Source organism: Pseudophryne corroboree, chromosome 5 (assembly GCF_028390025.1).
Source record: "Pseudophryne corroboree isolate aPseCor3 chromosome 5, aPseCor3.hap2, whole genome shotgun sequence".
NCBI classification, from domain to species: Eukaryota; Metazoa; Chordata; class Amphibia; order Anura; family Myobatrachidae; genus Pseudophryne; species Pseudophryne corroboree.
The window spans coordinates 702,765,812-702,792,194 of NC_086448.1; the positions used below are offsets into that span (position 1 = coordinate 702,765,812).

General features: G+C 43.1%; 1 protein-coding gene across 10 annotated transcripts in view; it reads right to left on the reverse strand.

Annotated features, from left to right (window-relative positions):
- The window catches only part of EYA1 (EYA transcriptional coactivator and phosphatase 1), a 125,687-nt gene that overhangs the window by 67,635 nt on the left and 31,669 nt on the right, over nt 1-26,383 (reverse strand). For all 10 annotated transcript variants that reach the window (XM_063923901.1, XM_063923907.1, XM_063923904.1 and 7 more), the window contains 4 exons: nt 20,453-20,535; nt 19,796-19,982; nt 1,678-1,820; nt 1,099-1,182 (listed from right to left, as the gene is read on the reverse strand). In XM_063923901.1, coding sequence (XP_063779971.1) covers nt 1,099-1,182; nt 1,678-1,820; nt 19,796-19,982; nt 20,453-20,535 — 497 coding nt within the window. The remainder of the gene's footprint in view (nt 1-1,098; nt 1,183-1,677; nt 1,821-19,795; nt 19,983-20,452; nt 20,536-26,383) is intronic.

Sequence of the window (26,383 nt, forward strand, 5' to 3'; positions counted from 1 at the left end):
ACAAAATACCAGCATAAACTTTCATTCATTAGTAGTTAAAATACATGTAATGTTATAAATGTGAACCAACAACTCCCCCCCCCCACACACACACACACACACACTTCATTTATTCTTTCAATATAAAGTATATGAACATTTTAAACTATACAGTAAAAACTTATTATGATAGTCTTCAAAATGCAAATACAAATTTAAATGTACTAATTTGTACAAAATATGTATATAGCTATTCGCACTTCAGATAACAGAATTGAAAAAAGTTTCCAAAAATTATGCAATATGTGAGCCATGATGCAACTGTAAAGTCACAAGATATGTGCACCAACATACCCATACTGTACTATGGTTATGCTTTCACAGACTCTCCTTCCCCTGATCAACTTCTTCCATCATAAGGAGCCACAGGCACTGATAAGTGCAAGATATGTGCATCAACATACCCATACTGTACTATGGTTATGCTTACATAAACTCTCCTTCCCTGATCCAACTTTTCAATCATAAGGAGCCACAAGTGCTCATAAACACAAAATATGTGCACCAACGTACCCTTATTGTACTATGGTCATGCTTAAACACACTCTCCTTCCCCTGATCCACCTCTTCAATCATAAGGAGCCACAAATGCTCATAAATGCAACATATGTTCACCAACATGCCCATATTGTACTATGGTTATGCTTAAACATACTCTGCTTCCCCTGGTCCACTTCTTCAATCATAAGGAGCCACAAGCACTTTGCAAGATATGTGCATCAACTTTCCCATACTGTACTATGGTTATGCTTACACATACTCTACTTCCCCTAACCCAACACTTCAATCATAAAGAGCCACAATCGCCCATAAGCACAAGATATGGCTGACTGTTCATATGGCCTCAAAGCAGTGCATTGTACATATGTGCAGGATTTTATGCAGCAAAACAAACGTTATGTCCAATTCAACATGATCCTCAACATCTCCATAATAACACATAGCAAGTCCAAACCACGGAATATTTAAACTGGAGAATCAACTGAAATATAATAAAACAATTACATAATTTCAAACTTTTCTTTATCTTTTACAAACATATCACTTTTTGACACTCACCCTTCCATATCTGTTTGCATAGGATCCTGTCAGTAATGAATGGAAAACAATAATAGTCTCATCCAAATCCCAAATGAATACTCTCTAAAATATAATACAATAATAAAAATGAATATATATATATTAGATAAAATACAAAACACAGTATTCTGCATTACTGCCCATCACATACCATGTATGACTTCATTTTGGGATGTGCATACAACTGATATATAGTTGTTACTTATACATTATACTTATAGCTCATTTTGACCAATATATGATATTTGATACATTATTAACAAAACACAAAAAACAGAAAGCATGAAAAACAATTCATAATAAAATATTAATATAATATATTATATATTAAAAATGTTATATCCTCCTTATGTAACCTCCATTGTAAATGGCTCAGAAACGCTTATGCACTTGTTAGTTGCCACAGAACGTAGCATGAGGAGAATTAAGAGCTCATATATAGTATGCAAACAAACAATACAAATGTATTTTCTCTGCAGAACCTGCAATGTGAATATGGTTAAGCATTTTTTATTATGGAAACACTTTATAGTGTTCTTATGTCGCTGTATAACATACCTCAAGGTCAGAGTCTGGAGGTGGGGATGGATTATTATTCCTTCTTCCCCGTCCGCGAGATTTTCCATCTGACACCCGCCGCAATCGATCAGAATCTGAGTCTTTAATAGGTGTTGATGGACTATGAATTGTGCTGTATTCAACTAGAAAAGAAAGAAAAAAAGAAATCACTTGGACGTTTACAGACTTTTTTGTGTGAATTAATTTATTACATAACATTCTGCACAGCAAGTATGACAAAAATAAGCCCTTTTATTTTTTTCCAGAAAAAGGAAACGTGGAAAATATTAGTTTGTGAAAAATAATTGACACATGCGTATGCAGGAAAAGGATCACAACTCCCCTGTCACGATCCGGGTATCTGGACGCCATTACTTACCCTTCAGATGCCTCCTAAGGCTGGCTCAGCGTTCCAGGACCGGATCCCGCTGTTCCTGAGTTTCCCACGTTTCAGAGAGAGAGCAACTGAGCGAGGAAGATCATCTACTCCTAAATCTTCTGCTCCTCCTCCTCGTCAACCATCTCCATCCAAGGATGAGCCTATGCAAATTAGTCGTTCTCGTCTATCTCCCGCTGAGCGCCGAAGGCGTCTCTCTGAGTCTCTCTGTCTCTACTGTGCTGCTCCGTCGCACACTATCAATGCCTGTCCCAAACGTCCGGGAAACTCCAGATCCTAGCTCGCCAAGGAGAGGGCCGGCTAGGAGTAATGATCTCCTCTCCATCTCCTCATGACTGTAACCTCCCAGTGTCGCTCCAAATTGCTCAACGTTACAGGAACGTTATTGCCCTCCTTGATTCCGGAGCAGCTGGGAATTTCATAACCAAAGCTTATGTTAAACGGTGGTCCCTACCCACCGAGAGACTGTCCTCGTCCATCTCTTTGACTGCCGTGGATGGCAGCAAGATTTTTGACGCAGTCATTTCCTTAAGGACTCTTCCAGTTCGTCTGAGAGTGGGAGTTCTTCATTCTGAGTATATTTCTTTTTTAGTGATTCCAAGAGCCACACATCCAGTGGTTTTAGGCCTTCCATGGCTCCGTCTCCACAACCCATCAATTGACTGGACGACTACGCAAATACTGGCATGGGGTCCCTCCTGTGCTGAGACTTGTTTAGCCAAAGTTCTTCCTGTTTGTTCTTCCTTCCCCAGGTCATCTGATGTTCCGCCTCCTCCATATCAAGACTTCACGGACGTGTTCAGTAAAGCCTCTGCTGATATCCTTCCTCCTCATAGAGAATGGGACTGCCCAATCGACCTCATTCCAGGGAAGGTTCCACCGCGAGGCCGAACTTATCCGTTGTCTCTGCCTGAGACACACTCCATGGAAGAGTACATCAAAGAGAACCTGGCGAAGGGTTTCATCCGACCATCTTCTTCTCCAGCCGGCGCAGGCTTCTTCTTCGTTAAGAAGAAAGACGGTGGTCTGCGTCCGTGCATCGACTACAGAGGTCTGAACGACATTACCGTCAAGAACCGATACCCTTTACCCCTGATTACCGAGCTCTTTGATAGAGTTAGTGGTGCAACTATTTTCACAAAGCTGGACTTGAGGGGTGCCTACAATCTCATCCGAATCCGTGAGGGTGACGAGTGGAAGACCGCCTTTAACACCCGTGACGGACATTATGAGTACCTCGTCATGCCCTTCGGATTGAGCAATGCTCCAGCAGTCTTCCAGCACTTCGTGAATGAGATTTTCAGGGACATCTTGTACCGCCATGTCGTGGTTTATCTAGACGACATCCTCATCTTTGCTAATAATCTCGAAGATCTTCGTTTCTGGGTAAAAGAGGTTCTTTCCCGTCTCCGTGTCAATCACCTCTATTGTAAATTGGAGAAGTGTGTGTTTGAAGTTAAAACCATTCCGTTTCTAGGTTACATTGTGTCCGGTTCCGGACTAGAGATGGATCCTGAGAAACTCCAAGCAATCCAGAATTGGCCTATACCCTTAAGCCTCAAAGGGGTCCAGAGGTTCTTAGGGTTCGCCAATTATTATAGAAAATTTATACGAGACTTTTCCACCATTGTGGCGCCTATCACTGCATTAACCAAGAAAGGTGCTAATCCGTCCAAGTGGTCCGAGGAAGCTACACAGGCCTTTCACCTTCTGAAGCAACGGTTCATCTCTGCACCAGTTCTGAAACAGCCCGACACCGACTCTCCTTTTATCTTAGAGGTAGATGCCTCCTCCGTTGGAGTAGGAGCAGTGTTATCCCAGAGGGCCAAAGATGGACATCTACATCCTTGCAGTTTCTTCTCCCGGAAGTTCTCCCCAGCTGAGCGCAACTATGCCATTGGCGATCAGGAGTTGCTAGCCATCAAGCTCGCTCTGGAGGAGTGGAGATACCTGTTGGAGGGAGCTTCCCACTCAATCACCATTCTTACCGACCACAAAAATCTTTTATATCTCAAAGGCGCACAATGTCTGAATCCTCGTCAGGCCAGATGGGCACTTTTCTTCTCTAGGTTTGACTTTAAACTCCAGTTCTGTCCGGGTTCTCAGAATCGTAAGGCCGATGCCCTTTCCCGCTCATGGGAGCAAGAAAATGAGTCCGAGTCTGCAGACAAGCATCCTATTATTAATCCGTTGGCATTCTCCACGGTAGGGATGGACTCTACGCCTCCACCAGGGAAAAGTTTTGTTAAGCCAGTTCTAAGGAAGAAGCTCATGCATTGGGCCCATGCTTCCCGTTTTGCTGGACATACAGGCATTCAGAAAACCCTTGAATTTATTTCTAGGTCCTACTGGTGGCCAACTCTGAAGAAGGACGTTATGGAATTTATTGCCTCCTGCCCAAAGTGTGCCCAACACAAAGTCTCCCGCCAGTCGCCTGTGGGGCAACTGGTTCCATTATCTGTTCCCCGTCGACCTTGGACCCATTTGTCGATGGACTTTGTTTCCGATCTACCTATCTGCAACAAGTTTAATACCATCTGGGTGGTAGTTGACCGGTTCACCAAGATGGCACATTTCATCCCTCTCACCGGTCTTCCGTCAGCTTCCAAGTTGGCTCAAGTGTTTATACAAGAGATCTTCCGACTTCACGGTCTTCCTGAAGAGATCATCTCGGATCGTGGAGTACAATTTGTAGCCAAATTTTGGCGAAGTTTGTGTCAAGCCCTCCAAGTCAAGTTAAAGTTTTCCACGGCTTACCATCCTCAGACCAATGGTCAAACCGAGAGGGTGAATCAGGACTTGGAGGCCTTCCTCCGTATATATGTGTCTTCCTCTCAAGATGACTGGGTTCAACTCCTTCCTTGGGCCGAGTTCAGCAACAACAATCAATACCATTCCTCATCTTCTTCTACACCATTCTTCATTAATTATGGATTCCACCCTAAAGTCCCAGAATTCCAACCGCTTCCCGCAACTTCTGTTCCAGCAGTGGATGTCACCTTGCGTCAGTTTTCAAATAACTGGAGGAACGTCAGCGCAGCCCTGCTTAAAGCCTCATTCAGGTATAAGAAGTTTGCCGATAGAAAGCGTAGAGCGGTTCCTGCTCTCAAGGTGGGTGATCGTGTGTGGCTGTCCACGAAGAATTTGAGGTTGAGAGTTCCCAGCATGAAATTTGCACCTCGCTACATCGGACCCTTCAAGATTGAACAAGTCATCAATCCTGTTGCCTACAGGTTACAGTTACCATCCTTCTTGAAAATACCCAGGACATTTCATGTTTCTTTGTTGAAACCGCTGATCCTGAATCGGTTTCATTCCGCACTTCCTCCAGCTCCCAAAGTTCAGACTCAACGGGGAGTCGAGTACGAGGTGGCCAAGATTTTGGACTCACGTTTCCGTTACGGTCAGTTACAATACCTCATTGACTGGAAGGGCTATGGTCCTGAAGAACGCTCTTGGACCAATGCCTCAGACGTCCATGCTCCTGCCTTGGTCCGAAATTTCCACGCAAAGTTTCCTTTAAAGCCTAAGAAGTGTCCTGGGGCCACTCCTAAAGGGGGGGGTGCTGTCACGATCCGGGTATCTGGACGCCATTACTTACCCTTCAGATGCCTCCTAAGGCTGGCTCAGCGTTCCAGGACCGGATCCCGCTGTTCCTGAGTTTCCACATGCAGAATGTCAGAGTGGTGATTTCATCAGCCGCTGCCTCCGCTGTGCCCGCGTGGTTAAATGTGCGCTTGTCAGTCTGGCGTCTCCTGTCTCCTGTGGCCGGCGTCGCCATTACTGTTTCAATTCTCACATGGATTACAAACCAAACTTCCCTCCAAGTGTCTGCATGGGCGCAGCCATCTTGGATTTTGTCATCTGAGCATTTCCACCAATCTGCTGTCTGTATTGTTGATTTGCATAATTGCCTAGCCAACCCCTTCCTTGCTGCAGGTATAAGTAAGCTGTGCCTGAGCAAGGAAGGCGTCAGTGCTTTGGTTGTCTAACCTAGTTCCAGTTTGTCTCTCTCCTGTGGTTGTCTAACCTAGTTCCAGTTTGTCTCTCTCCTGTGGTTGTCATCCAGGTTCCAGCTCCTGTCTCCAGACTTCTGCTATAGAGACCCGCACCAGCATTCCATCTGCGGTGTAGCCTGACTCTCCGATCCATTCTGGACTCACCTGTTTCCAGTTACAACAATCACCTGCTTCCAGCCCAGCTTCCAGCAGTGTACAGCTTCTCTTAAAGGGCCGGTGTCCTTTCTGCAGTTTACCACTCTCCACCGGTATTATTATTTCACCGCTCTCAAACTCCAAACTTCATCAATCACCTGCTTCCAGCCCAGCTTCCAGCAGTGTACAGCTTCTCTTAAAGGGCCGGTGTCCTTTCTGCAGTTTACCACTCTCCACCGGTATTATTATTTCACCGCTCTTAAACTCCAAACTTCATTATTATTTCATCGCTCTCAAGTTCGTTTATTATTTAACTGGTTCCAGCCAGTATCCACTCCGTACCAACAACAGTCTGGTTCCAGCCAGTATCCACAGCAGCCGTTTTATCTTCAGCAACCCAGCCTTTCCTGGAACACCAGCTGGTATGATCCTGGGTTCTCTCCATTGCTACAGTCAGGTCTGGTAAGAACTTTCCAACTAGAAGATTATAAGAACTGTCTCACTCTACCAGTGCCTGTGGCCCTTGCCACCCTGTAGTACCCAGGAATTGTATTTATCCTCTGTTGACTTTTATGTTTCCTTTACTGCTGCTGTGTTACGGAGTTTGTCATAATAAACATCATTGACTTTTATCCTGGTTGTCGTGGTCACGCCTTCGGGCAGTTATTCTACATGTTACTTACATGTCTAGGGGTCTGATACAACCTCCCAGGTTCCGTTACATCTCAGCCCCTACAACTGAGGCTGCCTCCCGTCAGCTCAGGCCCTCAGTTGTGACAGTAAGCACTGACCTAATGAATCCAGCCGGAGACCAGGATCAAGCGGCCAGGCCAATGCAAGAACTGGCAGCCCGACTTGAACATCAGGAGGCTGCACAGGGCCACATCATCCGCTGTCTCCAGGATCTCTCTACACGGCTGGATGGGATTCAAATGACCCTCCGTGGACCTGGCACGTCCGGTGCGTCCACTACAGTGACACCAGCTGTAACCCCACCCACCTTACCCATTTCCAGTCCACATCTTCATCTTCCAACGCCAGCAAAATTTGATGGATCTCCAAGGTTCTGCAGGGGATTTCTCAATCAATGTGAAATCCACTTTGAGCTTCTACCTGGCAATTTCTTCAGTGACCGTACCAAAATTGCCTATATCATCTCCCTTCTCAGTGGCTCAGCCCTTGAATGGGCATCACCTTTATGGGAGAAGTCTGATCCCCTGCTATCCTCCTATACTGACTTTGTAGCTACATTCAGGCGCATCTTCGACGAGCCAGGCCGGATAACATCTGCTTCATCTGAGATTCTCCGTTTACGCCAGGGAACACGTACTGTGGGACAGTATCTTATACAGTTTAAAATCCTGGCATCCGAACTGGCATGGAACGACGAGGCCCTGTATGCTGCATTCTGGCATGGCTTATCAGAACGCATCAAGGATGAGTTAGCTACCAGAGACTTGCCCTCTAAGTTGGATGAGCTAATTTCTCTTTGCACGAAGGTTGATCTACGTTTCAGAGAGAGAGCAACTGAGCGAGGAAGATCATCTACTCCTAAATCTTCTGCTCCTCCTCCTCGTCAACCATCTCCATCCAAGGATGAGCCTATGCAAATTAGTCGTTCTCGTCTATCTCCCGCTGAGCGCCGAAGGCGTCTCTCTGAGTCTCTCTGTCTCTACTGTGCTGCTCCGTCGCACACTATCAATGCCTGTCCCAAACGTCCGGGAAACTCCAGATCCTAGCTCGCCAAGGAGAGGGCCGGCTAGGAGTAATGATCTCCTCTCCATCTCCTCATGACTGTAACCTCCCAGTGTCGCTCCAAATTGCTCAACGTTACAGGAACGTTATTGCCCTCCTTGATTCCGGAGCAGCTGGAAATTTCATAACCGAAGCTTATGTTAAACGGTGGTCCCTACCCACCGAGAGACTGTCCTCGTCCATCTCTTTGACTGCCGTGGATGGCAGCAAGATTTTTGACGCAGTCATTTCCTTAAGGACTCTTCCAGTTCGTCTGAGAGTGGGAGTTCTTCATTCTGAGTCTATTTCTTTTTTAGTGATTCCAAGAGCCACACATCCAGTGGTTTTAGGCCTTCCATGGCTCCGTCTCCACAACCCATCAATTGACTGGACGACTACGCAAATACTGGCATGGGGTCCCTCCTGTGCTGAGACTTGTTTAGCCAAAGTTCTTCCTGTTTGTTCTTCCTTCCCCAGGTCATCTGATGTTCCGCCTCCTCCATATCAAGACTTCACGGACGTGTTCAGTAAAGCCTCTGCTGATATCCTTCCTCCTCATAGAGAATGGGACTGCCCAATCGACCTCATTCCAGGGAAGGTTCCACCGCGAGGCCGAACTTATCCGTTGTCTCTGCCTGAGACACACTCCATGGAAGAGTACATCAAAGAGAACCTGGCGAAGGGTTTCATCCGACCATCTTCTTCTCCAGCCGGCGCAGGCTTCTTCTTCGTTAAGAAGAAAGACGGTGGTCTGCGTCCGTGCATCGACTACAGAGGTCTGAACGACATTACCGTCAAGAACCGATACCCTTTACCCCTGATTACCGAGCTCTTTGATAGAGTTAGTGGTGCAACTATTTTCACAAAGCTGGACTTGAGGGGTGCCTACAATCTCATCCGAATCCGTGAGGGTGACGAGTGGAAGACCGCCTTTAACACCCGTGACGGACATTATGAGTACCTCGTCATGCCCTTCGGATTGAGCAATGCTCCAGCAGTCTTCCAGCACTTCGTGAATGAGATTTTCAGGGACATCTTGTACCGCCATGTCGTGGTTTATCTAGACGACATCCTCATCTTTGCTAATAATCTCGAAGATCATCGTTTCTGGGTAAAAGAGGTTCTTTCCCGTCTCCGTGTCAATCACCTCTATTGTAAATTGGAGAAGTGTGTGTTTGAAGTTAAAACCATTCCGTTTCTAGGTTACATTGTGTCCGGTTCCGGACTAGAGATGGATCCTGAGAAACTCCAAGCAATCCAGAATTGGCCTATACCCTTAAGCCTCAAAGGGGTCCAGAGGTTCTTAGGGTTCGCCAATTATTATAGAAAATTTATACGAGACTTTTCCACCATTGTGGCGCCTATCACTGCATTAACCAAGAAAGGTGCTAATCCGTCCAAGTGGTCCGAGGAAGCTACACAGGCCTTTCACCTTCTGAAGCAACGGTTCATCTCTGCACCAGTTCTGAAACAGCCCGACACCGACTCTCCTTTTATCTTAGAGGTAGATGCCTCCTCCGTTGGAGTAGGAGCAGTGTTATCCCAGAGGGCCAAAGATGGACATCTACATCCTTGCAGTTTCTTCTCCCGGAAGTTCTCCCCAGCTGAGCGCAACTATGCCATTGGCGATCAGGAGTTGCTAGCCATCAAGCTCGCTCTGGAGGAGTGGAGATACCTGTTGGAGGGAGCTTCCCACTCAATCACCATTCTTACCGACCACAAAAATCTTTTATATCTCAAAGGCGCACAATGTCTGAATCCTCGTCAGGCCAGATGGGCACTTTTCTTCTCTAGGTTTGACTTTAAACTCCAGTTCTGTCCGGGTTCTCAGAATCGTAAGGCCGATGCCCTTTCCCGCTCATGGGAGCAAGAAAATGAGTCCGAGTCTGCAGACAAGCATCCTATTATTAATCCGTTGGCATTCTCCACGGTAGGGATGGACTCTACGCCTCCACCAGGGAAAAGTTTTGTTAAGCCAGTTCTAAGGAAGAAGCTCATGCATTGGGCCCATGCTTCCCGTTTTGCTGGACATACAGGCATTCAGAAAACCCTTGAATTTATTTCTAGGTCCTACTGGTGGCCAACTCTGAAGAAGGACGTTATGGAATTTATTGCCTCCTGCCCAAAGTGTGCCCAACACAAAGTCTCCCGCCAGTCGCCTGTGGGGCAACTGGTTCCATTATCTGTTCCCCGTCGACCTTGGACCCATTTGTCGATGGACTTTGTTTCCGATCTACCTATCTGCAACAAGTTTAATACCATCTGGGTGGTAGTTGACCGGTTCACCAAGATGGCACATTTCATCCCTCTCACCGGTCTTCCGTCAGCTTCCAAGTTGGCTCAAGTGTTTATACAAGAGATCTTCCGACTTCACGGTCTTCCTGAAGAGATCATCTCGGATCGTGGAGTACAATTTGTAGCCAAATTTTGGCGAAGTTTGTGTCAAGCCCTCCAAGTCAAGTTAAAGTTTTCCACGGCTTACCATCCTCAGACCAATGGTCAAACCGAGAGGGTGAATCAGGACTTGGAGGCCTTCCTCCGTATATATGTGTCTTCCTCTCAAGATGACTGGGTTCAACTCCTTCCTTGGGCCGAGTTCAGCCACAACAATCAATACCATTCCTCATCTTCTTCTACACCATTCTTCATTAATTATGGATTCCACCCTAAAGTCCCAGAATTCCAACCGCTTCCCGCAACTTCTGTTCCAGCAGTGGATGTCACCTTGCGTCAGTTTTCAAATAACTGGAGGAACGTCAGCGCAGCCCTGCTTAAAGCCTCATTCAGGTATAAGAAGTTTGCCGATAGAAAGCGTAGAGCGGTTCCTGCTCTCAAGGTGGGTGATCGTGTGTGGCTGTCCACGAAGAATTTGAGGTTGAGAGTTCCCAGCATGAAATTTGCACCTCGCTACATCGGACCCTTCAAGATTGAACAAGTCATCAATCCTGTTGCCTACAGGTTACAGTTACCATCCTTCTTGAAAATACCCAGGACATTTCATGTTTCTTTGTTGAAACCGCTGATCCTGAATCGGTTTCATTCCGCACTTCCTCCAGCTCCCAAAGTTCAGACTCAACGGGGAGTCGAGTACGAGGTGGCCAAGATTTTGGACTCACGTTTCCGTTACGGTCAGTTACAATACCTCATTGACTGGAAGGGCTATGGTCCTGAAGAACGCTCTTGGACCAATGCCTCAGACGTCCATGCTCCTGCCTTGGTCCGAAATTTCCACGCAAAGTTTCCTTTAAAGCCTAAGAAGTGTCCTGGGGCCACTCCTAAAGGGGGGGTGCTGTCACGATCCGGGTATCTGGACGCCATTACTTACCCTTCAGATGCCTCCTAAGGCTGGCTCAGCGTTCCAGGACCGGATCCCGCTGTTCCTGAGTTTCCACATGCAGAATGTCAGAGTGGTGATTTCATCAGCCGCTGCCTCCGCTGTGCCCGCGTGGTTAAATGTGCGCTTGTCAGTCTGGCGTCTCCTGTCTCCTGTGGCCGGCGTCGCCATTACTGTTTCAATTCTCACATGGATTACAAACCAAACTTCCCTCCAAGTGTCTGCATGGGCGCAGCCATCTTGGATTTTGTCATCTGAGCATTTCCACCAATCTGCTGTCTGTATTGTTGATTTGCATAATTGCCTAGCCAACCCCTTCCTTGCTGCAGGTATAAGTAAGCTGTGCCTGAGCAAGGAAGGCGTCAGTGCTTTGGTTGTCTAACCTAGTTCCAGTTTGTCTCTCTCCTGTGGTTGTCTAACCTAGTTCCAGTTTGTCTCTCTCCTGTGGTTGTCTTCCAGGTTCCAGCTCCTGTCTCCAGACTTCTGCTATAGAGACCCGCACCAGCATTCCATCTGCGGTGTAGCCTGACTCTCCGATCCATTCTGGACTCACCTGTTTCCAGTTACAACAATCACCTGCTTCCAGCCCAGCTTCCAGCAGTGTACAGCTTCTCTTAAAGGGCCGGTGTCCTTTCTGCAGTTTACCACTCTCCACCGGTATTATTATTTCACCGCTCTCAAACTCCAAACTTCATCAATCACCTGCTTCCAGCCCAGCTTCCAGCAGTGTACAGCTTCTCTTAAAGGGCCGGTGTCCTTTCTGCAGTTTACCACTCTCCACCGGTATTATTATTTCACCGCTCTTAAACTCCAAACTTCATTATTATTTCATCGCTCTCAAGTTCGTTTATTATTTAACTGGTTCCAGCCAGTATCCACTCCGTACCAACAACAGTCTGGTTCCAGCCAGTATCCACAGCAGCCGTTTTATCTTCAGCAACCCAGCCTTTCCTGGAACACCAGCTGGTATGATCCTGGGTTCTCTCCATTGCTACAGTCAGGTCTGGTAAGAACTTTCCAACTAGAAGATTATAAGAACTGTCTCACTCTACCAGTGCCTGTGGCCCTTGCCACCCTGTAGTACCCAGGAATTGTATTTATCCTCTGTTGACTTTTATGTTTCCTTTACTGCTGCTGTGTTACGGAGTTTGTCATAATAAACATCATTGACTTTTATCCTGGTTGTCGTGGTCACGCCTTCGGGCAGTTATTCTACATGTTACTTACATGTCTAGGGGTCTGATACAACCTCCCAGGTTCCATTACATCTCAGCCCCTACAACTGAGGCTGCCTCCCGTCAGCTCAGGCCCTCAGTTGTGACATCCCCCAATCCATTGTATCCTGTCATTTCTTACTTTCAAAATAATTGTCTCCTGTCTACTTAACATTGGTGAAATGAATTTAAGGGAAAATGGTTTGAAATTACAACTATTTTACAGCTGGCTTCTAATTTTTGGAGCCTTCCCAGACTCCCTGAAAAATCGGTCTGGTCTTTAGAATAATCTATAGACTTCAAAAAGTTATGCAATTTTGTCTCTATCAATAATGTGGAAGTTTATGTGGAGAATGGAGAATGCCAGGTTTCCTGTAGTCGTCAGACGATGGCTTCTGAATATTCATGAGAAGCAGAGTGATCCTTCCCTGCTCACTGCAAAGTGAAGACTATCATATTACAGGAGATAAGCATACAACGTTGCCAAAACCCTTTACTAATACAAAGGTTGTCTAGCAACAGCAGAATTGCTAGACAAGGGAGTAATCACTGATAAAAACCCAAGGATTACAACTGCAAAATTCATACGCATCAAATGAAGGACAGCTAGCCCCCAAAAGAAATATGTGAAAATATTAAAGTTTTGTCTTTCAGTCGTCCTGAATGTTCAAAGGGAACACGTTTCAGAAACTTGATTTTGAAAATAAAAAAGAATCTGCTCTTAAATTTCTCCAGCGCAATTTGGTAACATGAAATATTTGTGTATATAGTTAACCACTTGCATGTAATATTTTCTGTTTTAAAAAGTGAAATGCAGTTGGCAAACTGGAAAATTGTAAGTCACATGAAGGATGACAATCAGTATTGCATTGCTTGTGCTTAACTTATTATTTGTAAAGAAAGGTAATGCATTAAATTCTGTAAGGTTTATCCTGTCTCCTACATGCATGCATAGTGGGAGCAAAGGTGCACGCTAGACATGGGGAATGGGGTGAATAACGGCACGATCGAGTGGGGCGAGGGGGAAGGGAAATGGGTGGCAGGTGGGATGGGGGTAAAGGGGGGTACACACTAAAGAGATGTGTGCTGAGCGATCTATCACAGACAGATCAGCACACATATCTCCCCCCGCTCGGCACAGCGCAATGTGTGCTGAGCGAGGAAGGAGGGGGGGACGGGGGGACACTCACTTCACACAGCGCTGAAGTGATTGACCTGCTAGATTGAGCCTGCATGCAGGCTCAATCTAGCACCGGCGATAGCAATGCACTATCGCTGGGGGACATACACACGACAGATCCGTGCTCAAGTTCTAAGCAATCTAGTCAGATTGCTTAGATTTTAAGCACGGATCTCTCCGTGTGTACCCCCCTTAAGTATGAAGGCAGGAAGGAGCAGGATGAGGGGGAAGGGCAACTGGTGGCAGGTGGGATGGGACGCAGCTGTGTTTGGGGCTAGACAAAGCAGCAAAGAGGAGGGTGGAGGAGGACAAAGCAGAGGCGGAGCAAAGAGGGTGGGCTGACTGAGCTGACCCAGTGTCCCTTTACTAGTGCATTACAGAGTTGCAAATGGTCAGTGAGTAAAATCTAACATTGCATTTTAAAACCTAGTAGTAAAAAAAAATCAGACCTCATCATGACAATATAATATAATATACATATATATATAATATACAGAGAAACGCATTGCACCAGTGGTGTAGAGAGTATGCTGCTTAGTCATTCTTAACACAGATGGTCCCATGTAAGTTACGTGTCTAACTCAGTTTGAGCTGCGGCAGAAGACACAAATCCATTGAAGCAATTCAGTATTGCTCTAGCTGCCCAAAAAAACAGCTATCCTGTGTTCCCTAACAGCCACATGTTCGCCGATAATTACAAGCGATTAATGTTTACACTTCTGGACCTCCTTCCTATAGATTGAACAGGGCACAGTGGGCTAACACCATCTGAATATGGTGTCAGTTCCTGCAGTCAAAAACTTTCGGAGCTTGATGAATGGACAGCACCGACGGTCAAGTGGGACATTAATGGTGAATGTGTCTGTTATATAAAACATGCAGAAAAAACTATTTCTACATATATAACAGATGTTTACCTTGATCAACAGGCCCCAACGCATCCATTTATCCAATCCCTGAAATTCCTTTTGTTGTAGATTTTTCAACTTCTACTTTTGGGGAAAATTTTATACTGCCGAATGACGTGTCAGTAAATAAATTCAACCTGTCAGTACATTTTGATGAACCTGAAAACATTTTTAACGGACATGATTGGGCAACCTTGCATACAACATTTTTAGATTTAGTACAATTGCATACAAATCTAAGCAGATAATGTTTTACTATGTAGATGTACGGAAGTAGTTACTTGCAACTATTTATACTTTAGATTATGTTAATTGTTATCCTTTGTTATTTTAAGCACTGATGAGAATGTGCGTGTGTTATTTAATCTCTGTATGCTTAATCTTTGTAAAACACCTTGAGGCACCATATAAAGATGATAATAATAGCTTGTCACAGAGGGTGCCATCCGTATACTATTGAATGTACCCCAGAGTTTGAAATCAGACTTTAACATCATAGGGGTCAATTCAATTAGGGGCAAAGGGGGCTAGTTGCCAATGCAGTGTTGTATTAATGCCGGCAACAGCAGCAGAACTCACCCACCCTCATTGTCTGATCTCCCCTGTACTCGCTGATTTTTGTATGCAACCCACACTCATGTGTGGGAGTGAGAATAATGTCCCTAACTGAACTGACCCCAAACCCGTCAAACTTGTGGATATGCGCTGGTCCTGAATGTTCTTATAAAATATTAAATCTGGTTTATTATAAAAAAAATTCTAATAAAAAAAACCCAAAAGCCAGATACCATTAGTCATGCTATTACTCTGCAAGATGTATAAAATATAATGGACTTTTTTTTTTTAAAGACGGAATACCTAATCCCAAATAACCATTTTCACATATGACTTTCAGATGATGTCACTAATACCAATAGTAATATTACCAGTTTACAGTACATACCCTTTGTTTTAGATTGTAGATGTCCATCTTAACATAGCGGGAATATACATTGGTTACACATCTCTCACAATTACTCCCTACAAATCCACTTGTGGCAAAAGTGTGACACAAACTAAGTTCTGGGGACAGCGTTTTCACAACAGACATGCAAAGTGGTTTCCTTAGCAGATATACGTTTTACTTCAAGTTCTTGCAAAATGGAATATAAAAGCTTCCATCCCACAAGAGTCCTGTTTCGCAGACAACTCCTGACTACTTACTATGGAATGTACATTTTTCACAGCCAACTGGACCACAGACATTCAATGTACCCACTCATGCAAAGTCTTCTGCAAACATTGCGTGCGACAAAACAGATCTCACTATTCTGTACTTCATTAAGATCGTTCTATCTATATACACAAATATGAATTAAAATATCTTTCTATATCTGTTTCTCAAAGCATGTCAGAAATACCCGAACAGGCCAAGATTTATAAATACTTTTCTCGGTCACATGGGATAAGTTAAATATAATGATTCACTATAGCAGCATTCATTCCTTAGCAGCATTCAGACAGGGGGATCTTTGTATAGATAATAAGGCCCATTTACTAACATTGCGTTCAGTAGCAAAATCTGCGCTAAACTATTACAACCAATCAGACACGCGTTCATTACCTGATTTGCACTAGACAGATTCAAGTTAATTGCTGATTAGCATTTTGTCTAAATCACTTTGTAGCAAGTTACTATCTTGCTCCACGTCAATAACCCTTCATAGTTTAGTGTCAGCACCAAATATGGAAACTTACACTACAGGCCATCTACAAGGTCATTAAAATAAGAACTCTGTGGTTCACCACTAATTACTGTAGCAGAGGCTGAATGTGCTCCATTTATAACTACCCGTGCCTTTCTATCCTTCAACCCACTTGCTAGACATGTACATACTTTTCTACCTAGATCTAGCATAGTAGGGAATGTTTTTGCAAAAAGCCAAAGAAATACCATGACTTTCACTACCAAATCTGTTGATCTGTAGAGAAAGACAAGCAGGCCACACACATGTGACCTAGTCATGCAGCATCCTCACCAATCTGTCTGGCCACACATGTAGTGGAATATATTATACTGTTCTGGTTCTTGTGGATGAATGGCAGGACTGCAAAGGCTAGCATGCAAAGTGGTCAAATAATGACCAGGTTTTCCTGTTGATGTGATCATTGGTCAATCACACCTTTTCCAAAAGCTTAACCATGATCATGCTGACACAGTATATGGCAGATTTTTTGCAGGCAGAGCGTATGTTTTGGGGACTACAATACTGTGTCAGTTACCTCCAGTATAAAACAAGCAAATAGTTCTATCTGTGATATGAATCCGTGTGACCAACTTTAGTCGGAATACAACTTCGGAGTCACTCATACCCCTTTCAGATCGCAATGCCAGGTCCGACCCGGGAATTGGAAACGGGTCCTTCCCGGGTGGGACCTGGCATTGGACCTTTCACATTTGCTTCCCTGACCTGGAAATATGCCGGGTCGGGTTTCCATGGGGGATACAGGAATCATGGCATCATCGGGGGGGTTGGGGGCAGAGGCGGCGCCGGGAATGACATCATCTCCGTGCATCGACCAGGCAACCCATTCACACTGCAACTGAGCCAGTATTTAACCCGGGTTGAATTACCAGGTCGGGCAACCCGGGAATTCATCTTGGCCCCTTTCAAACCGCACAGTAACCCGTGTCAACCTGGCAATATACGGTGTCGATACCGGGTTATTTTTGTGGTGTGAAAGGGGAATTAGTAGATCAAACAATGTAGTATATGTCTGTAGTATATGTCTATATGATTATAGTTACTTATACATAGTTAGATATTTATATATAGTTATTTATACATAGCACACACATATTCTGCAGCACTTTATAGAGAATATTTACTCACATCAGTCCTTGCCCAAGTGGAGATTACAATCTTTATTCCCTACCACATATACACACAAACACGCTAAGGTTAATTTTTTGTCAGAAGCCAATTAACCTATTGGTAAACACACAGGAAGAACATACAAACTCCAAACAGAGAGGACCTTGGTGGGAATCGAACCAAAGACCTTAGAGCTGTGAGCCAGTAATGTTAACCACAATACCAATTGGGTCAGATTATGCATAGCTTTAAAAATGAAGGCTGTCCACAAGTACAGTATATCTGATGTTCACCAATCATTGGGGAAACTAGGTAGCCAGCTACTAGACTTGATCAAACGTTTATCTTGAATGAGTGGAGATTTTACAGCAGACATCAGTATAATGTAAAAATAAGATTCTTCTCAGTGAAATCACAATAGTCAATCGCTGGCCTCTTAGATAGCACCAATTATGCAAGCCAACTGCAACACTGACATAGTTAAAGGATGATGCTACTATAAGTTGTCTGTAGAAGTACCTTGTGATTTTCAAGGCAATTATGTGTCCGGCACATATGGTCATTTTAATTAGGAAGTAGAGCCCTCACACACCTATCATCGCCTTCAACAGCAGCATCGATTAGGAAGCATATTCGAGGCATGCAAGGAGACTGTTGGTTCCCCAGCTGTTTCTGGAACAAATAGGAAATAATATACTTTCCACCAACTCATAAGAAACAGCTAAGCCAGCTATCAAGACCCCCTGCTAGAAGGGATAGCAGACATACAAGTGGCAGCCAGTATGATGTGGGGAACTTAGAAGAAGGCCCCAATCAGCTGTTCCCGATGACTAGAAGTTGGGTGTTAACTTATTTTTACAAGCTCTGTTTCCTGAAACAACGACCAATCTGGGCACGGAAAACCCAGTGACTCTGTGCCTCAATAGTAACACTGCAGCTGTGCTCGCATTTACAAGTGGCCTGAATCTGCTCCCCTGCTGGGCTCCAACACATTTTTTATATTTTTGCAAACCAACTTTTGTGGGACCTTTCAACAGAAATCTGAGGCAGCACAGAATGCTGGGAGACTTGACACTGTAGGAAGCTGTTCAGTTTATAGCATTACATACATATATGGAACTCCATACAACAAAACTGCACATTAAGTTAAACTAAAGGAGTATACAAAACTAAAATAAATACAACGGTCAATTATATTTAACATTGGGGCAGATGTATTAACCTGGAGAAGGCATAAGGAAGGAAGTGATTAACCAGTGATAAATGCAAGGTGATAAACACACCAGTCAATCAGCTCCAATATGTAAATAAACAGGAGCTGATTGGCTGGTGCATTTATCACCTTGCATTTATCACTGGTTTATCAATTCCTTATGCCTTCTTCAGGTTAATACATCTGCCCCTATGTTTTGATGGGCAGCATGATGGTGCAATAATCAGCTTTGTTGTCTCAAATCATGGGTTCAATTCCAACCATACATGCCATGGGGGCAGATGTATTAACCTGAAGAAGGCATAAGGAAGTGATAAACCAGTGATATGTGCAAGGTGATAAACAAACCAGCCAATCAGCTCCATTATGTAAATGAACATTTAGGATCTGATTGGCTGGTGTGTTTATCACCTTGCACTTATCACTGCTTTATCACTTCCTTATGCCTTCTCCAGGTTAATACATCTGCCCCATGGTGTTTGTATGTCCTCTCTGTGTTTGTGCAGGCACTCCAGTGTCCTCCCACAATCTATAATCCTACTGGCAGGTTAATTGGCCTGTAAAGTGCAGCATAATATATATTATATTGGTCTACATAAAAATCGTAACTACAGCAGGGGATATACAGTAGCAGCTACATCACCTGTATTTTTAAGCACCCGCCTTCCCTGTCAAAGTCCCATGGCTATATGAGATTCCCCCTACCTTTTGCGTATGTCCAACTCTACATGAACCCTCTGTGTTTTTCAGCCATGTCTTCACATAAATAATTTAGCATATTTAGTCAAAGCTGCAGGATGGTGTAAATAAAGTAATCTCTTAGTGGGTCGTCCTTAAAAATATGTTATTCTAATATATTTCTCTTTATAGTTATTATAACATGTTTATGGTTTAAGGACCTGGCATATATTGCACTTTACGTTTGTCTATTGATTCTTTAAAGTCATGTGACAATAAAAGTTGTAAATACTAAAATAAAATAGAAGAAAATAATGGTGAGGGTGGGTTTGTTTGAGGGAGAGTTGATAACGAGTATTCTGCACACTTAGAAGAACATACATTCTGTATATATCTTCCAACAACAGAGCAGCAGTAATGACCCCAGCTGATTAAGGCTAGCACAACCTACCTGTAGAAGGATCGGTCACTGCTTGGCTGGTGACACCAGAAGGTGGTTCTTGTAGCTGGTATGTTGCAGTAGTGGAGGGAATAGTGGGGCTCGTGTTGCTACTGGTCATGTAATGTGACGGATACGGTGAGCTGTTATAATACTGCGCATATTGACTCTGGCCAAAGTTGGGATAAGATGGATATTCCTAGCACACAAATAAAGCAACAAAGTGAGTTTTTGTTAAACATATTGCTACTTCAGAACAAACATTCCAAAATATAACTACAAGCACATGTTAGCATTGCTTCCCACATGGAATACATTGGCTTGCTTGTTGGTGCATAATAACAGATAAACCGTACTGGACTTGAAGGCTTTAAATGTGCCACAAACGCATCTATTAAACATGATCTGATATCCACATGCACTACCAGTGTACATGGGGGATGCCAAACACATGGTACCTCTCTGTCGCATTACAGAAACATTTACTGCAGTACATCTGTCAGCGAAGGAATTAAGTCTGGATTTATAACACGGCATGTAGAAACACTTGGAGGTTGGAAGGACAATGTCAGGAGTCAGTGAGGTGAAAACACAGAAGAAATGTGGAAGACTGACAAAAAAAAAGACTTCTTGTGCACAACTGAAATATCTCTCTTTCCCAAAATTTACCTGCTGGGAGCTATTAAATCCAGTTGAATTTGTGAGTGAATTGCTTCCTGCATAGATTACTGATGCTGTGGTGAAACTGCTCCCTGAAATGAAAGGAGAAAATGCCTCAAATTACTGAAATGTGTATACACGAAGACCTCCCAGACTGCAACTTCAATAGGCTCCATGTGTCCTGCAGAAGCAACAGCGCTGCTCCTGACATGTACAAGTAAGCGACAAATCCTGATGACTGCAGTAATGTGGAAAGGGCACCCGCTCAGATTGATGGCTCCTGACTAATGCATGACTGGGCCCTGATCTCCGTTCAGGCGGTTCAACTTAGCCGCAGTAGTCAGGTAATTATGTAACTATCAATATATCTTTCTTTAAGGACCACCAGTAACAGACAGAAATAATGGTAGAAAGAAATAGAGGCATTAACATGGTGATATGTCAACAAATGGTACTCTATGGTGACCAGCCAATCAGATGTGTGCTTTCATTTTCCAAATAGCGTTAGAACAATTATTTAAATTACATTTATTGACAGTCTTTAACAATATAAAATAATGATATCTAGAGTAATTACCAACAAGTAGATGAAACCTGTTCCTACCGGCAAAACTGACCTCTTGTCACCGAGAGAGTACTTTTGGCCTGATTCATTAGTGAACACAATTATCACCGTCACTGCATCTTTGTACACATCGGCTGTGCAAACATATGCAAATGCCGCAGGAGGAGGCTTGTGTAACGAGAAGCCACTGGCTTCAGCATGTACAGAAAATGAAGCATACCCACTCCAGTTTTCTGGAACGCTCCTAATTACAATCACGAAACGCCTACAGCCTGTCAATAACGCTGCAGCTAACTGGGCACTGCAACCAGAGACACAGCACAATCGGGAGACACGAGCAGTCCCAAAAACAATTGCGACCGAAATGGGACGTCTTGTTATTTTACAGCTACAGTACAAGAACCTGACCTGAATAAGCTGATGATTACACAGTGAAAGTGACTAAGTTTGCAGATATATATCATTGTGAAAATATTTCATATTTAATTTAAATTAAAAAAATATAACAGTAATTTATTACATTTGTAAATTGAGGAAGAGGAGTATTCACAAATGTAATAGCTTCCTCACATCATCCAGCCGCAAACACTGCAGATGCCACTGGAATGTGATTTAAGGGGACATTTACTAAGCAGTGATAAGAGCAGAGAAGTGAGCCAGTGGAGAAATTGCCCCATCAACCAATCAGCAGCTCTGTATCATTTTATAGTATGTTTGAAAAATGGTTTGTCAGTTCTGCACTAGCTGTGTGCTGTACAGCCACACCTTAATGTCAACAGATAGAAATAATAATATATAAGTACCAATATACACAGTGCTAATCGTCAAATCATAAAGCGGCACTTTACTTATTGGTGGTGCTCCCAAATGCTTTTGTAGATTGACTACACAAAAAGGGGAAAGAAAAGACAAAAGAAATCTTTTTTGGGAGCACTCTTAACTGAAAATTCTAATGATATTAGATCATGATGTACAGTATGATGATGTGAAAATGGATAATCTAAAACTTAACATTTATTCTGTTCCTTAAAATATCGACCAATTATGGTCCAAATATTTCTATCTATAATACAATACACAAATAGAAGTTAAGAGTGCTCCCAAAAAAGATTTCTTTTGTCTTTTCTTTCCCCTTTTTGTGTAGTCATTTTATAGTATGCAAATTATAGTTGTTGCTTCAGTGCTGATTGGTTGCCATGGGCAACTTCTTCACTGGCTCACTTCTCAGCTCTTATCACTGCTTAGTAAATGTCCCCCATAGTCACAAATAGGCCGTGTTTGTATAGTAACATTCAAAGTATTTATCTGTCTGGTCATTGGCCGACACATCCAATGCATGCAATATTCCTGTCCCACACTGCAATATACAGATGCCAAAGTATGAACATTTATAGTGCAGAACAAACCCTCCACCATGACCTCTTCTGCCTGGCCTGCTCCAAAATGCTCTGCTTCCCATTATCTCACTGAAGTCACTTTCTCTTGCATTGAATAGATTACTGATGTGGTAAAGGTAACTGCAACTCTAGAGTTCCCCACTTAATTTGCTATTGCAGTTAGATGTGCTGAATTAATGAATTGATGGGAAGAATGTTTTGAGAAAACATCAATTTATCATGTCAACACAGGTAAGTTCAAAAATAAATTAAGTGGCATGTCCGGACGCATTTTGATATGAGGGAAAAGTGGTCGTCAGTCTGAAGAACTGCAGAACACTTTTTGTACAGTATCCAGCCAAAAGTATTTTCTATTTTTTTTTCCTGCGGAGCCAGAAGCTTGGAGAATTAGGTACAGTAGTCTTCATTTTCCACACCCCACTCATGATTTTTAAAAAAATATTATTTATTATTTATATATTACCAGATATTTATATAGCGCACACATATTCGGTAGCGCTTTACAGAGACTATTTGGCCATTCACATCAGTCCCTGCCCCAGTGGAGCTTACAATCTATATTCCCTACCACATGTACACACACACACACACACACACACACACACACACACACACACACACACACACACACACACACACACACATTCAAGCTAAGGTTAATTTTGTCAGGAGCCAGTTAACCTGCCAGTATATTTTTGGATTGTGGGAGGAACCAGAGGAAACCCATGCAAGTATGGGGAGAGCATACAAACTCCACACAGTTAGGGCCATGGTGGGAATCAAACCCAAGCCATTACAACATCGTACTGACCGTATGAATTCTATTTAAATAACCAGACAGCTGTATTGGAGCATATCTGAAATGCCAGAGCCAGGGGCATAAAACCAGATATTTGTGGGCCCCACAGCAAAATTTTCTTGGGATCCCCATGCCTCTATCACTCCAACTTACTGAAGCGCCTTCTGCTGATCAGTCCATTGCTGTTCTTAATGTAAACAACAGGAAGCAACATACACTGTACATAAATATCAGTCTTCCTTTTGGTTAGCATCCAGCGCCTGATCTATAAAGGGGGCTTCAGTAAGCTGGAGTCTGCATGAGGTTACTAGGGGCCCCATAACAACCACAGCCCCCACTACTTGGTAGTTATGGGGTCTATTTGCTAAGCCTTGGATGGAGATAAAGTTGAAGGAGATAAAGTACCAGCCAATCAGCTCCTAACTACCATGTTACAATCTGTGTTTGAAAAATGACAGTTAGGAGCTGATTGTCTGGTACTTTATCTCCATCCACTTTATCTCTCTCCAAGGCTTAATAAATAGACCCCTATGTCTGTGGAGGTGAAAGATAGTCTCCAGCCACCATGCTGCTTCCAAAGCTCCTTCCCACGTAGCAGCTGCAACAACTGCTACCCTTGGTGAAAATACTAAGTTTAGATACTGTACAGTCCAGCCAAAAAATATCAGTCTGGTTCTACTACTCTTAAGTAAGTATTGTTTGTTATGCCATCTGCTTCTAAACCCTAGGTCTAATCTATGGTATGTGTACCCCAAAAAGATACCTAAGGGGTACCAGAGGCAATTCTGTCTGTTGAATATAACTGAAAACAATACCGTAGTAACGTTGTTAGTAAATAATGAGGACTTTTTGAAATGTCTTTCAGTAGAAAATACGTAAAAAATAAATAAATAGTGTGCACATGTTCAGATATATGAAATGAATGGCATAAGCTTCAGCGCCTTGTAAAAAGTATGTTTGATCTGCAACAGCAAACAGCTCAAGTGTGCTGTAGCACAGAGCAACCAATGAAATATTTATTTGATCACTTAGTAGAAGTAAAACTGGCCACAAACACGTTGATCTGTAACATTCAGCTACAGTATGTGGCTGCAGCCTTATCAGCATCTGCCACTGTCTGGGTCTACTGGTGACACAAATATGCTGTGCAGAAGCATTAAATTCGTTTTCACACAGTATGTCTGTGAATTTAGTGCTGGCTTGTTCTACAGTGATACCAAATGAGATACCGAGCAGATAATGACTCAGTTATGTCAAGCTATAAAGATTCGTTCCCTATGGTCAGTAGTCACCCACCCATTAGTGCTGTTATGGGGTACTCTACAGTAAATATACAGGTTGCTGCTTTTTCTCATTTCACTTTTTCACATTTCAACCCATTGTCTTCTCTGAACTGCACCCTGACCCTAACCAGAATGTCATACATTCTCTACTGCTGCCACCATTCTGAGGCCTAAACATTGTAGTAATTTTAAAAGATTGTAAGCTTGCGAGCAGGGCCTTCCTACCTCTATGACTGTTTGTTATTACTTAAAGTTATTACTCAGTTTTGTTTTATCATTGTGACCAGTTGTAAAGCGCAACGGAATTACCTGCACGTTATAAGAAACTGTTAATAAATAAATGTCCCACCTTCATGACAATGGTACAACCAGAGGCTGCAGCAAAATACTAGTGATCACTCGATACACTAAAACTTATTTAAGGGTGAATGGGGCCTGCAATTTAGGTTGTGCACTAGTAGGACTAGTAGGCCCCGTAAGACATGTATGAGTATGTGCACAGTCTAGAGAAAATTATATTCAGTCATATTTTCACTAAACTGATCCAACAATGCACAATGTAGTGAAGGGGTTATTCGGGTTTGCTAGCAAACCAAAAAAGAACACTAATGGGCAAAACCATGTGCACTGCAGGTGTGGCAGATGTAACATGTGCAAAGAGAGTTAGATTTGGGTGTGTTAATTTGTTTCTGTGCAGGGTAAATACTGGCTGCTTTATTTTTACACTGCAATTTATCATTCAGTTTGAACACACCCCACCCAAATCTACTCTCTCTGCACATGTTATATCTGCCGCTCCTGCAGTGCACATGGTTTTACTCATTAGTGTGCTTTTTTGGTTTGCTAACAAACCTGAATAAGGCCCATAGTGTTCTGAATCTGAATTGGATTTGATTGGAAAGAACAGAAAATCAGATTGGCCAATGACCTGAAAACAATAAGTGCCCCTCTAGGATCTGTTCCTGAGAGATACCTAAAGAGCTCGGTCTGTGAAATGTCATCATGAATATATGCAGCTGAACAGCCACATTACAATGTGTGTGTCAGCACCATTACACAGTTAAATGTATTCCTCTTAAAATTGCTTATATACGTGTGTGTGTGTGTGTGTGTGTGTGTGTGTGTGTGTGTGTGTGTGTGTGTGCGTGCTTCATGAGAACCTTAAATTGAGCATTGTTACTATATATGCCATCTCCGAGTGCCACCTTCTTCCATTATATATATATATATATATATATATATATATATATATATATAGGTTGAGTATCCCTTATCCAAAATGCTTGGGACCAGAGGTATTTTGGATATCGGATTTTTCCGTATTTTGGAATAATTGCATACCATAATGAGATATCATGGTGATGGGACCTAAATCTAAGCACAGAATGCATTTATGTTACATATACACCTTATACACACAGCCGGAAGGTAATTTTAGCCAATATTTTTTGTGACTTTGTGCAGTGAACAAAGTGTATCTACATTCACACAATTCATTTATATTTCATATACACCTTATACACACACTCTGAAGGTCATTTAATACAATATTTTTAATAACTTTGTGTATTAAACAAAGTTTGTGTACATTGAGCCATCAAAAAACAAAGGTTTCACTATCTCACTCTCACTCAAAAAAAGTCCGTATTTCGGAATATTCCGTATTTCGGAATATTTGGATATGGGATACTCAACCTGTATATATAAATATACACACATACACAGACATATCGTACACCAACTGTGCCACAGTGAACAGTGAAATACGCGGCGTGGGTGCCTTTCTAGCTGCTACAACACCGGTGTTCTGTTCTGTCTCTAAACTTTGCTTGTGCTGTATTATAACATCTCGGATTAAAGCTAAGACCCCGGAGGACTTTTGTGCTACAGATTCAT